The 15850-nt window shown below is 43.1% G+C and overlaps 1 protein-coding gene across 3 annotated transcripts in view; it reads right to left on the bottom strand.

The window, feature by feature from the left end:
* Positions 1–15850, bottom strand: part of LOC111268211 (uncharacterized) — a 157945-nt gene that overhangs the window by 26558 nt on the left and 115537 nt on the right. For all 3 annotated transcript variants that reach the window (XR_002685072.2, XM_022847041.2, XM_022847038.2), the window contains one exon: positions 9437–9598. Coding sequence is in view for 2 of the 3 variants with exons in the window: in XM_022847041.2 (XP_022702776.1) it covers positions 9437–9598 (162 nt within the window). In the remaining variant the exon portion in view is untranslated. The remainder of the gene's footprint in view (positions 1–9436; positions 9599–15850) is intronic.

The raw sequence follows: 15850 nt of genomic DNA, 5'->3' as shown, positions 1-15850 counted from the left end.
TCAGGGGTGAGAGCATTAAAAATTGATATGCTGAACAAGTGAGAATGGACGGGAAAAGGCAACAGCGATCAATGCGCAAACCCAGTTCATTTGCTCGAAGGCGACAAAGGAGCTGAAAGTTAGAACAAACGGCAAGACGAATACGATGATACCTTACTGCTGTCGTATGTCAGTATCAGCATGAAAGAGGATACGGACATTTATATCGGAAACGTCGCTCCCAATCAATGAATTGTTTAGGGATGCTGCTTCTCGTGGACGACTTTTGCTCAGAACGGCACTCAACGGTGCACCATTCGTCATTCGACAACAGCATAGAATATCTTAAACATGTGAAAGATTAAAAGTTACCTAAGGATACATAAAGATGCTCCACCACAGCAGAAAATTAATTCCTCAAACGTTGCAAATGGGGTTATACGCTTACATATCTGACCGTATCTGTAGCTATACATATTTTACCCTATTAAGGGATTATGGCGAGATGCGCATCTATATGCCATATATAATTCTTTACTAGTCTCTTTACTTACATTTAACTCTCCGGCTACTTTAAAATAGCTAGAGATCCTCACACCGTGAAAGTATTTCTTCAAATTGTTACACGACGTTTGCTTTACTATGCATATATTCTACTCTCTATAGAAGTGTGCCTTTGTAATAATAAATAAACATATCTCAATTAAAAGTAGTCGCTAAATTAGACATTCTTATTTTCCAAGATAACATGTTCAACAACATCTTCATTTTACACTGATTTTGTGATATCCTACATTTACGTAGATTTCAGTGCAAAAAGTGAAACTCGTGTACTGCACCGGTCTATAGTTGTATCCATTGATCGTTCCTGCTATCCCATATATGTAGTAGCGACAGTCCAACCCTGAAGTAATCTGTCCTTAGCCCAGTTATTCAGGTCTCTGGGCCGACCCAAACATTGCCCTGTGCGCCCCCTCAACGTTGGGTGCTAGCTCAAGTTGCTCCACAGCCACTTATTCCTTTTAAGAACTGCAATCATCAGCTTTCGCCTTAAGGACAACAGTGAAGAGAGACTGCGCGACAACGCGTTGTGATTGGACTAGTATGGAAACGCTCTGCAAATGTTCGTCTATTTCCTGTCGCTGGCCTTCTATTTGAAAGAAAAACAAATTGTCTTGTTTATCCTTTGCACTGTGCTACCGTTGGATTGGATTGTATTGCATCGTCTGCTGCTACTGCCGCCGCCGCCGTCACCACCCCCCGCTGCTACTTTGACTTCTAGTCGACTTCCCCTTTCCTTTCTGCTTCCTCTTTATTTTCAGACGTTCTTTTAGACTGCGTCCACTCAGCCCGTCCTTCAGTTTTTTTCCGCCGTCGGGTGAGTCCAGCTTGCTCAGACAAGCCTGTGCTTTTTCCCAAAAAATAGGTGGATGTTTCAGAGATCTTTGCGCTTCAATCTGACAGACCGTTCGGCCATATGGTAGCCGACAGGTGTAACAAGGGCGGGCCCAATCGCAGAGAACTAACGCTAAGGTATGCTTAAGCATCTCTCCGTGCTAAAAACCTGTTTTGAAAAATAAAGACTAAATAATATAATGAAAAAAAAACTAAAAACCAGACGCTTTTTGTTGTATCACGTTTGTATTTATGATAATAATTTTATAATTATTATCATAAATACAAACGCGATACAACAAAAATTCTTGTGTATTGTTTACGTACCTCTCCACGCAGACATTTCTGGTTGCATACGACGAATGCGACTTTGTATGCTGGAGATAATTAGCGAAAGGAGCGCACACAAAAGGAGGTTGCTTTTTTTAAGAAACGACTGGTGGTGCCTTTGATCGGTGCCAATCAATTTCGGAATAAATAGCCCCACGGCAAACAACCAGACTAGCTATAAATTGTGGGAGTTATTAGTTTATTAATGAAGTCGGCCTTGTTGCCTCTTAATTACGGTTGATTGTTGTATTCTGAACTTACCGTTCGGTGTAGAAAATCTCTAAACCGAAACGAAAGGTAACCTCTAAACAAGCGGGTACAGAGTTTACCTATCGAACATCATCGCCACCGGATTGGTTTCTCTAGCCTGAACTAGAGCTTAATAACACACAAATAAGGGCTCTTATATAACGGAACTGTGCCACCTATTGAACAGTTTGCAATAAAACGACTGTTACATACCACATCCGCACTGCAAAAAAACATACATTTGTAACTCCTCTACGACGACGATAAACAGTCGTCTAATCACCACCCTCATTAAAGATGACCGCAATCATCTGCGTATTATTCCGGCATAATTCAGCGCACAACAGGTGAATCCTGTCGAAAAACGGCATTGAGCGGCCGCATTTTGAACTGTTCTTCGTCACCCCTCATCATCTTTTTTCGTTGAGTGCCCACGAACAAACAGGCGCAACGAAGGTGAACAAAAGGACGACAAAATTATCTCATTAATAGAATTCTCTATCATCTATCGGTGGCGTCGAATGCCCGCACTTTTTTCCCGTTGCCTCTGGGACTGCTCCACACCATTCGGCAGTCAGAAACGCCAGATAGGGCAGAATCTACCATCACCATTTAGCATGGGCGCATGCATATGCGACCTAGTCGATAAACATAGGATGGGAAATTTGCCCAAGTAGACTGCGAGCAGTCGAACTCATCAGCCTGCTCAAGGTTGGCAAGTGACACGGCTTTTCGCAGTGAGTCCCCAGCCGTACCGGGACAGAAAGCACGCTCAGAAAGTAGAACGTACAGAAGCGGACGACTGGTCTGCCGCTTACTGACTCGATCGCTCGACGTCCCGCACAACAGATTGACTGCATTAGAATTTCAAATTTTGCAACTCATTGCTTCGAGCATCAGTGCTAGATTGCCGATGCCCCGGGCCGCTAGTCGATGGGAACTGTGCTACGGCGCTATAAGCGAATAGAGATTGCGTACGGCGTCGGGTAAGATGCTGACATGAATCTTCGGCTAGTGAGCAAGTACATGGAGGATCGTAGGCAAAAAACGGCTGGGGGGTTGAGTACCATTAGTAAACCGGTATTAACGTATATACAATACAAACGTTCAAGCCAAGAGGCCCGAAAACTTTACCGCTACCTGTAGATTAAACGGGTCTCTGATGCTATCACAGCTCACATAAACTGCTGGTGAAACTATAGTGACAGGCTTTGCAGTGTGTACCTCTCTGGTCCACAGGCCATTTACACCTAGTAATAACGGTTTTGAGTAAATACGCATATGCAAGGATAGCCAATCTGCATATTGGCGCGGCACGTTCCGGACCCGTAGAAGCAATAGGATTTCAACTAACCAATACCGGCGGCGTGTGGCGGTAACTTCGGTTGAGTTGCCGGTATCGAACACAAAGGGGTCAGTCAAACTAGAAATCCGTAAAAATTCAGGGATCCAGCCAGCATAAAAACACCACATATCCACCGATGTGGCACCATTGGTCAAGTCCGATACGACTAGACTTAATCCGATCTAATTTGCAGACGCGTTCTGTCTAAGCGTTTGAACAGCAGCAGCCGTAGTATCAGAAACAACGAGTGAAAATCTATTGGGAGGCTATTTCACAGTCATAATGAAGTAAACACTGGCACACATCGCTGTTCAGTTTCCCTCCAATAGATTAAAACAGATTGAATAGGCGGGCAGTAGCAGGCAGACAAGGCAAACTGCCAATTCGCGTAAAACTAATGGGTATGCGCAATAGATCAATACGTATATCGCCCATCACGACAACATTAGGCAAAGCCTGACGAGTCAAAGGGCCCACGTAAAGAGAATGGTGAACCATATAAGGATCAGACGTTTAGAAAGAAATGGCGCCAAAGCTTAATTTTAATTTGAGGCTATGATTGTATATAATACTACACAGCTGATGTGTTGAAGTCGCGGCTGATCGCAATAAAATCACAGTAGCATTTGCAGCTAGATGCCATTTCAGAGGTACGACTCTGTTAGTGCCGGAGGAAGAATGAGGCCTTGACAAAAAGATCTACATATAAGAAGACCCTTCAAACCTCGTTGTTAATAAGATTTATGCTACAGTTACGGAGATGGCATGAATATATGGCAGCAAACGGACCAAATATTATGACCTTTCGGTGTATCATTTCTTTGTCTGGCTAAAGAAAGGAAGCTGGACCAACATTATTTATTAATAAATAATTGTAAACTGAAGCCGAACTGTTACGTTGTATCAATGCAGACAAGAAACAGAAACCCACCGACAAAGTCATCGATAGCATCGTTTGATAAACATGTTCTTTGTCCTCAAGCTACCACCAGATGCGCCATTTAATTCGTTGCGGTCAGTACGTCGCAAGTAACCGAAAACAAGGGCACCATTGTTAGTTGTTTTCGTCTGTACTCGTTCCGTTCGTAGTTACACAAGCCCCTCTTATAAGTTACCTGTCAATTTAACCGTATTGCAATCGTCCTCAGCTAAGCGGGCAAGCTTTTCCGTTGGTTTGAATGATACAAGCAGATTGCCGTCTCCGTGTGTATCTCATAAGCGCCGCGGTAGTGAGTGGCAGGAAGTAATTTGAAAATTCGAATTTCTTATATCAATTCCATTTACTGCCCTCTATCCTTCATTCCAGTCTGCTTCTGCCGCTAGCTCGTCACAAGCTACTTCGATGCCGTTATAGAACGTACTCTACCCATTGGTACTAAGGTTATCGCGGCTTGCTATCGACTACGGCATCAGAAACAGCAGACGGAAAGCAGGACACTGTAATTGCATGCCTATTCAGCTTTGTCAGCCCACACAGCCCTCTAAAGAAAAACGTGTCGCTTGCAATTTGACCTAGTTAGGACCAGACGGTAGTGAGGCAGTCAACCTCATGGATAGGCAGCGGTAGTGGCATAGTTTGTGAAATCCTCTGTTAGGTAAGGATATAGAAGTTGATATCACAGGCCGTGTCTGGCTCGGTGGTCTTGATTCTTCAATCGAATCCGATTCAGTTTTTCTCAATCGGGTGCCCTTTCTGACAAACGGATCAGTATCCTGAAGGAACCTGACTTCGCCCTTATTCCTTTAGCAAACACGACCCCTCGTTGAATCAACGTGCGAGCGACGAATTGGCCCCAGCAAATTTCACCGCTGTCAGCACCCACGGTAGCACGATCGTGGTATGTCGGATCCATTGGTCGATTCGCAGGGTCGTCGAAATCGCCGCAGCTTTCAACGGCGTCAAGAGTACCAACACAAAATTGTGAAGTTTAGTTGCTATCTCAGAAGCAACGAACGGTCTATCGCTGACTATTTTTCTTGCGGCACAAAAGAGTTATCTTGGAGAATGCAGAAGCAGGAGAAGGGCAGCAGAAGCTGTCCGGTAACTTCAAACGTACAAACACCTAGGGATTACGAAGCAATAAAGGTTGTTTTACCAGAACAGATAGACGGACGACAAACTGCTTCGTACATGTGTTACTGTATAGCATACGGAACGAATACCTGTTTTTGATATATTGAATTATTTATTTATACAAAACAGCATAACGCGCAGGATATATTTCACGGAATGCTGACGGGGTGAGGTAGTGCAACAAGTAGCCTTAAGAATGAAATCAACTTTATGGTATCTTCGTGCATAAAACATCCTAGTCCCAACACTACCGGGTGGAAACTGATAGATATACAAGGAGAGCACATCTGAATCTATTACGGTATTTATATGAACATTCGACCCACGACACTCTGCCGCATCATAGCCTGTGCGTTCACTTTATGTCTACCGTATAGATTCTTACGAATGAACAGATCCTGTACTAAAAATACGCCGCTGCCGCTGCCGCTGCTGGCATTGCTATTCATAGCTGGGGATGAGACTAGGCGACAGGAGCCTCTTCAGCCAAATACGATTAAAAAAGCCTGTTCAGTGCGGGCAAGGCGTTCCATAAAATATGAAGCCGGTGTGGAAGCTTCCCGTTAATGCGGCTCAGCGTTATCGGCCTAGTAGGACCGACAAATACTGCTAACTGATAACATCGTTTTTCTTTATAGTTACGTTTGTTAAGGCAATTGCATCGCTGTCGATATATAGCACAGTATTTTCAATGCTTGCTATTTACCAGTGTAGACTTCCTAGTAGTTCAAAATGTGTGTAACTTCACTAGCTAGCACCGACACTGATAAAGAGCAGGCTTGACTTCTGTGAATGATTCAAGACTCGAACAAACCTCCATTATGCCAAACGCCCAAAAGGGGGGAAGGAGGATCACGTACGATGTCAGGAGAGCGGTGTACAACAATACTCTGCAACAGCTAAAGCATTAAGGTGTGTGTACATGGTGGGCAGGAGCAGCATTTCAGTACATTCAACTGCATAGATATTATTTACAAATTCAGTTCGAGCTGTTGCCATCAGCTGAACGGAACTCTGGCAGATTATTTTACCCAATATTAAAAAAATACTTTACAAGATGGTCGGATTTGAACAAGTACGTCTAGACTTCGCTACTGCCTGAATAAGACGATGGATAGAAAACGTACTTTGTCTCCTTCGAGTTCATAATGCCAGCGGAATGATTCAGGAAAGACGCTTAATTATTGGTTAGTATATACCTCTGGGTGTGAAGCCTCGATAAAGAAGTTGACCTATACACGCGAACATGCACATCTGAATTTCTTATCAAACATCTAAAAACACTGTTAGCTTGTTATAGATTTTATTTGCGGTTATGTTAGTTGCTCATTGAAATTAAATTGGGCGATTATCTGCACATCGTGGTCTTTTCATGAAAACTACAAAAACAAGTAAAACTTTTTCAATTTCATAGTTACAGACAGACGACCAAAGACTTCACTATTTAAAACTACACACTTTTGATTTCGAGGAAATATCCGACTTTTGTGGTTCCAACGATCTCCTAGGCCGATTTCGTGGGAACGTTGATTCACAATTAAACAGTAAATTTCAAAGCTATCAACATATTCAAAGTGTTTTTTCTTTTTTTTTTTTTGTAGATATCTCCTTAGGTCAAACACAAAGAGGGCAAGCAACACTGGAGACCCAACTCTCCTGCCGAACGCTAGAAATAGCTGGGTATAACTGGCTTATATCAATATCGATATTGACGAGTGGTTCGATAAATAGAAGTGGTACCACTTTCGAGTAGCATCATGAATATTAGGATGCTTCGTTTCTTCCAGTGACAGGTCCTGATTCACTCTGCCATATTGCGTTTTTCTGACCAAAATATATGTCTTTCTCCGCCTCCGATGGTCCGAAAATTTGAAAGAAAAAACAACAACAACAACAACTCTTTAAATCATTCTTTAGGCTACTCAGAGCCGTTAGGCGCTCCTCAAATCATGTACAATTACATACGTATACGGATCAAAGAAATCAAATCAAGGTCGATCGCCAGCACGAATGACAGACGTGGACGAGTAGAACGAATTTCGAAAAGTGGAGCTTCGTCGCCTTTTTTCTCTCTCGTTCCGCTAATTCTTTTTTTATTACGCTTCGCTTTTAGCATCGTGACACAGCGCTGGCCGCATTTTTACCAATTAGGAGCTCTTCATCCACAGATGGTGCTCACCCGCGATTCCGTAGGTACGATGACATGTTAATATTTTGTTGCATTATCGTCAGTTCGGAAGCTGGACCTCATCGTAGAGCTCTTTTCCTCTTTCGCGTTGGTCACGATGACTCCGTCCTTTAGTTTCTTTCATTCCTTTCGTTCATTTCTATTTTTTTCACACCGTTGACGTAGTAGCAGGTCAGGATCAACTATCGGTGCAGTCGTCGTGTACAGCTGCACTAGCCAGCTGTTTTTGGGCCACCTATTGTGTCTCCGTCTCAGCAATAGCAGCAACAGACGTATAAATAATGCCACGCGACTTGAGCTACGTATATGATACATCATGAATCGTAAACGCTGTTATTTCCGCCAGAAAATAACTAGCCTGATAGAGCTGGCCGGCAGGGCTAGCAGTCATCGTTTGCCGTCGGATTTTGCCTGAAGATATGTTGTTTGTAGTACATGGTTAATATCTACTGGTGTGGTCTTAGCTACAAGTCATCATTAGGCAGTCGTTTCTGTAGCAGCAGCAGCAGCAGCAGTAAGCGGAGCAGATGCGACGGGTGGATGGCCGACCAGTTTGGAAGAACGAATGTCACAAGGCGGAAGACCGCAGACAAGTTAGGGGCTTGTCACACAAGTATAACCGCACAATGTAAAATAGCCGATATTAACGAAATAGCTGGCGTCTGCGCTAGAGCGGGCTGTCCAATGTAACAGCTATGCGGCCATGTCCGTCTATGGCCTACTGCATACAGCCGATTCAACGTCGGGCCAGCCACGCGAAGTGATATGGAAACAGGAAACGACTACAAGCGAGGAAGTCAGGCGACCAAGAGGCTGATACTACTAGTGTACACGCCAATGATTCAGAAGTTTGATGCTATTGCTACGATTTGCCATCGCTGACGCTTTCAGGTGGCGTACTAAAGATAGCGACATAAATTTCAGCTTGAAGGCGTATCGGTCTCAAGCGCGGTTCGAACTACGTGAATTTAACAGTTGACGATATGAAGCCCGTGGGTAATGAAGACCCAGCTAGTCTCGTGACCTTCAAGTCTAAATTTTTAGAGAGAAAAATTATCCATCTGTTTTGATCAACCGCAATACACTATTATACAATCAGTTACTACATCCACTATGATCTTCTTGTATCAATATCAAAATCACTAGTAATTAGTCATATTTAAAGATGCACAAGCCAACGCATAATCCACTAAAAGAAAATTTATAAATGTATTACTCTGTTTATGATGTTCGAGAGCCTTTCTCCTATACTCTTATTATTAGAACGATAATCTTCGATTCTGGTCCATTGGAAAAACGTACTTAGCAGCCGACCAAACACTGTTTATACTCTTGTTAGATATATATATATATATATATATATATATATATATATATAGCAGAACGTATACGGAAAAGGGTATTTACAAGAAGACATTTGATTTTTATAATCATATAAATTAAAAGGAACAATTTGATAACAATGGTATAACACGGTAGAGATGGGAAGATTTATAATTATTCGAAATATCACAGGATACTTGTAGAAATTGCTTTTGCAAAAAATGAATGCTACATAGATAATATACATAGTGTAATATCACTATAAAAAGTAGAATGATGTGAAAGTATAATTACCCCCAACGTGCAACGAATGCTTGATCTTGTTTCATGCTTACCATCTTTATGTTTTGCATGAGCAACGTTCTTTTGACAGGAATCAGGTCCAGCCAAGGTCGTCTAAAGCATCCCTGTTGTTATTATCAAACGTTTCCGTTTTGGCCGCAACATTTTCAATTCTAGTTCACCATGAAAATCTTCCCACATTATTACAGAAACTATAACAATAACTGACAATTGATAAATACCGATCGTAAATGAGAATAGTGATACTCACCAACGTGGTACTGCCTTCGTTGGGGGCCTGTACCCCGTCACAGGTCGCATCACCCGAAATGGCCACGTTGTAGCCTCCAACTTGGCCTCCATTTCGGCGGAGCTCCTCGTAAATGAAGCAACGGAAACGATCTTCATTAGAATGAGCTGTCGCGTGGTCCATCTGTAAAAAACATCAAATGCGCGCGAGAAAAAGGGTGTTGAGGCCGTGCGAAAACTGTCGACATCAGATTGGCAAGATTAAGTGTCATATCAGGCGTTTTGGCCCGAGGGACAAAAACAGCCTGTTAGTCAGCAGCGTGATTGCTTAGTTGGCTGTATAGAGCACCCACTAATGTTGCCAGGGCCTATATGGGTGTGTGCTTTGTATGTTATGTTGTACTTTAGGGCACTTGACCTAAAATCCCATGTGCCTATAAAATACAATATGTATTTTTACTTCGACAACAATGCTCAGTGATATTTTTAGATTAAAGCCGTTGTCGAAGGTATTGTTTAGCTATACTACCGAAAACCTTAATATGTTATGACAGAAACTATATATCTGCATTTGCAAAATGTGTATATTTTTGATCTTATTATACTATATTAATTATAAATCCCAGTTTCTTTATTACATCGCAATGGACCAGTAAATGGTGACTGAACAATGTGAAACAGCCGATATTAATGGAATCTCCGACGTCTGCGGTTGTTTAGTGCTTTGCCTAGCCCAACGAATGAATAGATGGCTATCTTTGCTTATGGCTAATAGTAGCAAATAGCATACAGCCTACATAACCGTGAGCCAGACGCACGAAACCATGTGGAAAAAGGAAACGGCGGTAGGTGAAGAAGCTAGGCAGCCAAAAGCCTGGTCCTACAGCTGTGCGCAAGCGAGTTGCGATCAATGTTAGGTAAGCATCAATGAACGATGTATAAATGACACATGGCTCCTCAAAGTAAGCGGTGCAAGGCACGGCTACTGAGCCCGGCGTCTGCTAGCAGCACCACAGTACCCCGTATTGGAATCGCTGACAAAGGTCAACGATGGGTAAATTCCCGAATAGAATCCGAACGCGCCTCTTGTCGACCCCATATGGGTGGGGCAGTCGAAAAAGGTACGCTCCTCTGCGTGTCAAGGAAACTTCTCATAGCGCGCGTCGACTTCCTTGTACACAGGTGTCGAAAGGTGGGGCAAAATAGGACGGAATATTTATACGATCCCACCCACATTTTCCAGGCAGACTCGCAAGAACTTTTTGCACTCATATATATATATATATATATTATAAAAATACGAATTAGGAAATACATGATTGTTTTAAGTAACAGCTATCTGATCAATTCATATAATTACACACGTCAATTCTTCTATCGTAGAGCAGTTTTTCGCAATCAAATGCCTGTAACACCATCAGCCATTCTGACTGTTATACGCCCGTTGCGCAGCAATTGCGTCATATGTTGTGTGGGCGTCACTGCGCTGGCAAGGACAATTGGAATGTCGGTGTGGGTAAAGCGAGCTGGAAAGAGAGGTAAGCGGGCGGGTGGATGGGCGGGAAGAGGTGCGGAGGCATCGTCCTCTATTGTTTCACTGGCGGCAGCCTCTTTTGGGGGTTAGATGAAGCGGTGGTGGAGAGTCCTACATAGATGAAGCAAACGTGGTAAAGAAGAAGCATCACTGAACTGCTCCGGCTACGCACGCTATCGATGGCAACCGAGACGATTACGACGACGCCGGCCACCCCATCGAGAACTGTGAAGGATGCCTATAAAATCTGCAACCATTAGATCACATAGATAGAGAACAAAGACGATCTCGTGGTAGTACACGATACTACAGGCTGGACGACGAAGCGTACAGTTATAATAAAAGGTTACAAAAAAGTATCAAGCAAATCTTTTTTCGTCGGGGAACCATGTTCCATTCTGATGGCGGGGATCACTGCCGGTGATTTGCCCAGTGTTTTTTTGTCATGGGGCTGACCAAGCAAGACTAACCGCTCATATTAAAGCACTCGTTTTATCAGTAAGCTTCGTGGATAGTAAGTGAAGTAACCGTCTGGAAGAGCCGTTCATGCGTACGATGGGGTGAGAAAAGTTATCGATTGAGTCGACAGCGTGCGCGTACAGCGAAGAGAAGTTCCGCAACCAAAGACTAACAGTTGCGTCCATTTGCCTTTACGCACAAAGACGAACACCATGAATAGTCGCATAGGAGCTTCTCTGCTCTAGCAACGGTCGCAACACTTTTTGCATCTGCAGAACGAGGACGAGGCAGACTCCAGAGAAAGTAGCCATGAACACTATTATAGTCGGTAAGATTTTCGACTTAGTCCGCGACACACCTTCATAATGCGACCACAACAGCCAACAAAATCGATACCCTCTTTACGAAACGAGGTCCACACGTTCAGCCATTAGCTAGCCTTGACCGGCACGAATTATGCTTTTGGACAAACGTAACAGGTAAGACAGACACAAGGAAACTGCCCAAGAAAAAAAGTAAACATTCAGAACGAAAAAACATGGGGATAGAATGACTAAAAAAGCAAAGGGACCAACAAAACATAGTCGTTCTGACTTAAAGCAGAGTCACTCACCGAAAAAAAATCTGTGCTATTTGTTTAGAACACTTGAGTATAAGATTATCCTTGACATAAAGTGACATAACTTTTCAAATAAATAAACGTAACGTAATTACGGTTGAGTGATATCAGCATGTGCAATACACTTACTTAGAAGAGCTTCCAGCATTTATTAAGGAGAAACCTCGTAATGTTGTTCGCGTTCGAATTATTGATGTTGGAGTGAACCTGGTAAAACCAACAAAATTTTAGGTTTGTAGACACGTAAGGCTACATTGAAACAGCATGCTGTCATTGGTCGTCCAAATGCGAATCGCATAAGATGTATCAGTTAAGATCTATGGATAGGCTCTTTTTTTCTCGAAATTCTACAAAGTGACCGATCAACTTAAGATGTCCAACAAATAAAGCAGAGAACCAACTTATCCCACGAGCAGCTTGACCACGTCAACGTAGTTCAATGCTCTGCAGAATCGTCGACATTGACAGTGCAATAAGCATTTAGCACGTTTCTCGCTTACTTGCAGATTCACATGCGTGCCGACATGACGCTTACGGCGCATCTCACCTAATTTATCCCTGCGTGTTTTGGAAACGGTTTTGTTTCCACATTGTACGTTGTACCCTTATGCCCAGCGACGACATGGTAACATCTAACCTGACTGGTCAATCGGTCAGTTTAGAGAAGCATAAGGATTGTCGTTCCCTCGTGCAAAGGCCATTTTTTTAAGCCTACGTTCTTTCCTTCCGGATTTACGCGAAACGCGAAGAAGTACCAGTGCGTCCGTCACACACCGCTGAGTTTATAGGAAATGTCTTTATAAGCCATGTAGCGAAGAATTTTACCGAAAGTAGGTTTTACCCCCATAGGCCGAAAAAGACATGAGACCAAAAATGTGCTCTGTGCGCCTTCTCATCTCTCTTCACATACGTCCCCCACAGAAGTGTACTGCAACTGGCAGCTTTGCATCGGGTACTGCAAAAAAAAACAGCTGTTTTTGTTGGAAAGTGGGCCCAAGAAGTCGCGCCGGTTTGCGCATATCTGTTTGTGTCCCCGAAGGGACAGCCTGCCCACGTCTATGGGAACGGTTAATACGGCGGGTGAGCGACGTGGCTGTCGCGAATTGCCACTATCGCCAGCCGAGCTTGCCACATGGGTACAGCCACTGCTGCTTATGGTTAACCGTCGGTCGAGTGCGACGTCGTCTAGTCGCTTCGTCGGTTTTTCCGCCTCTACAAACGTCGTCCATCTCTTCCTCTACAATTCCAGTTGAACAGATTACAGTCCAAGGGGTTGACTGCCCCGCCAACTCTACAATGTCGTTTCAATATGACTTTGCTCGACAGAAGTCCAGTACCAGTGGCAACAGCAGCCGGTCTGGTCGTCTGCTACTACTACTACTACTGTTGCTATAGCACTGTATGTTGGCGAAGCAGTCGAAGAAACAGCAAAAATGCATGGGACAAGGGAATGACAACAAAAACGATAACGAATAACATAAACCGAAGATGAGGCGATTACCCTTTACACTCATGTAATAACGGATACAGCTACAAGAAAAGTTTCTGCAGGTGACTTAGGAATGACGTTATCCCCGAGTACGCTGTTAGGACGAAAAAGATTTGAAGAAGGGGGAAACGTGTCTGTTTGAATCGACTGGTTCAAACTGTCAACTGTCGAGCAAAATGGCTACCACACCAAGCACGCTTGGTGCTGAACCTGTCACTCAAATTCAACCATGCATGAATCGCCTGCTTACCTTGAAATTGATATAGCAATCACACCGTAAAATAGTAATCGTGATTATTACTCTTCTACAAACGATTCGATAATGACGTATATATTTGTATATAAACCAAAACTTCTATAATTCTTATTATTATGAACCTTTCCGTTACTGACTCTAAGCTGTCCGTTCTACAACGGACCTCAGTATCAGTAAACTGTTCCAGGAATCTGCTAGAGCAGGGGGCTCAAGACAACCAATCTAAAAGGGTCAAACAAGAGCTTTTCTTTTTATGCAGACTTTACTGACAGATTAATATGCGCATACCGCCGGATTCGAACCTAACCGCTTTGTGCCCTTCTAGTTAGTACGGAGACGCATTACTGCTGTACCACCACTTTCTATAATAATTATGCATACTTTTAATTGGAATCATTGCTAACAATTGCTCACTGGTGCATTTTTACGAACTATTCTGTATTATACTTTATGTGTGGACGTGTTACACCTCGCCTACTACGCCAGCCATAGGCAAATGTATTGTAGCTCAATATAAGTAGTGACCAGCTGGATTTTAACTGTTTTTTTTTATATCCTGCTCAGACGGAACAGACCTAAAAACCAGATCTACAGATATGTGTGCTAGCTAAAAATACAAATAATTATAATCATGGTGTGTGTGTGTGTGTGTGTCTATATTATGAATCTGTGATTCAAGGAAAATCATTGGTTATTGACTACTTTTTTTTTATTTGCTAAGACGGCGTGCAGAACCTGTGCGTATCCGGCACATTAGGTTGGCCTATTGGTTCGGCCCTTCTTTTTCTTCAAACGCCCCATAATCGCTTCTAGCATTCGTGCGCTTCCATTGTCTACAGCTGGTGGTATCAGGGGGCACGGCAGTTTAGCCGATACATATTCCTCGCAGGTCTGCGCCCAGACTGGTTTTCTGAGCGGGTCCATTCGTCAATTTTTCGCAACCGGTAACCAATATGGCTGCTGATCCCCTAAACCAACTAACTTTCTGTGCCATGAACGTATTATCTGGGTATCCGCCTAGCAGCTAGAGACTACAGAGCACGATTATTGTATTCTTTCGCCCTTTCAACGTCCCAATACTCTAATTTCTTACTTTGTTGTCGGTACGAAGTTGATATCGGCTTCCTTAAAGTGTCAGGCTCTTAAATTAGAACTGCTCGGTGATATTCGTTACTCGACCCATCGACTCTTATAGATAATTTTGGTGTTAGTAAGTCTTAGCGGACGAGGTCGAACCTTAGTGATACCGCTGACAGCGATGCCGTATCACATGTTGTCATATGCGCTTACCTACATTGGTTAGACTGGTGCGGGGTTGGCCGACCCAATGAACGTGTTTCTTCTGACCGGGGCAACCACGAGAAAGCTTCGCGTAGGGTGTACGATACAATAGCATGTGACGGAAAAAGCACTAGTACGAAGCAAAGCTAGAAATGGCACATTTTTTTACTGTGTCGTCAGGCGAGAAATACGTTGCAGTTGTTCATTTAGGCCTTTGCCAACTGGCCCCCAAAAGTCAGGCAAGACTGAGTCAACGATAAAGTTACGCAGTCACGTCCGCAAGCCTTCATCTTCCAAAGACTGAAGCTCCAATGCCCCCAGTCGCTTTTGCACTCGAATCAAGGCTCAATACAGCGTAAAATTTGGGCAGAGGCGGTTGGAGGATCTCCAGAGGGAAAACCTAAACAAACAGTTCTGGCGATAGAATCTACTTACTAAACTGAGTTAATATAGCAAAATCATTACATACACATCTTGCTTGTAGAAAAATTTGTGTTTATGTGTATAGATGAACCGATGACAGTCTAGAAGCACAGTAACTACCCCAGCTCGGCTGTAAAAGATTTATATTAAGATACAAAATGTAAATATAGACGTTTTTTCAGGTGCTTAGCTAGTAGACGAATAGTGCCATGCTCCTCAAATCACTCGAGCCATTCAGTCCTAAAACCGACCGGTGTTTTGTTACAGACGAAATACTTTCTTATTTGTTTTTTCTTCGGAAAATGATTCACTTTACATATTGTAGATATACTTCACTTCTTTTTTTCTATTTTCCTATCTCTAATCGTGCTTAAC

This window comes from Varroa jacobsoni, unplaced genomic scaffold (genome assembly GCF_002532875.2).
Source record: "Varroa jacobsoni isolate VJ856 unplaced genomic scaffold, vjacob_1.0 scaffold_1264, whole genome shotgun sequence".
Taxonomy (NCBI): domain Eukaryota; kingdom Metazoa; phylum Arthropoda; class Arachnida; order Mesostigmata; family Varroidae; genus Varroa; species Varroa jacobsoni.
Note: the sequence above shows the minus strand (reverse complement) of the source record. Positions and strands in the feature narration are given on the sequence as shown.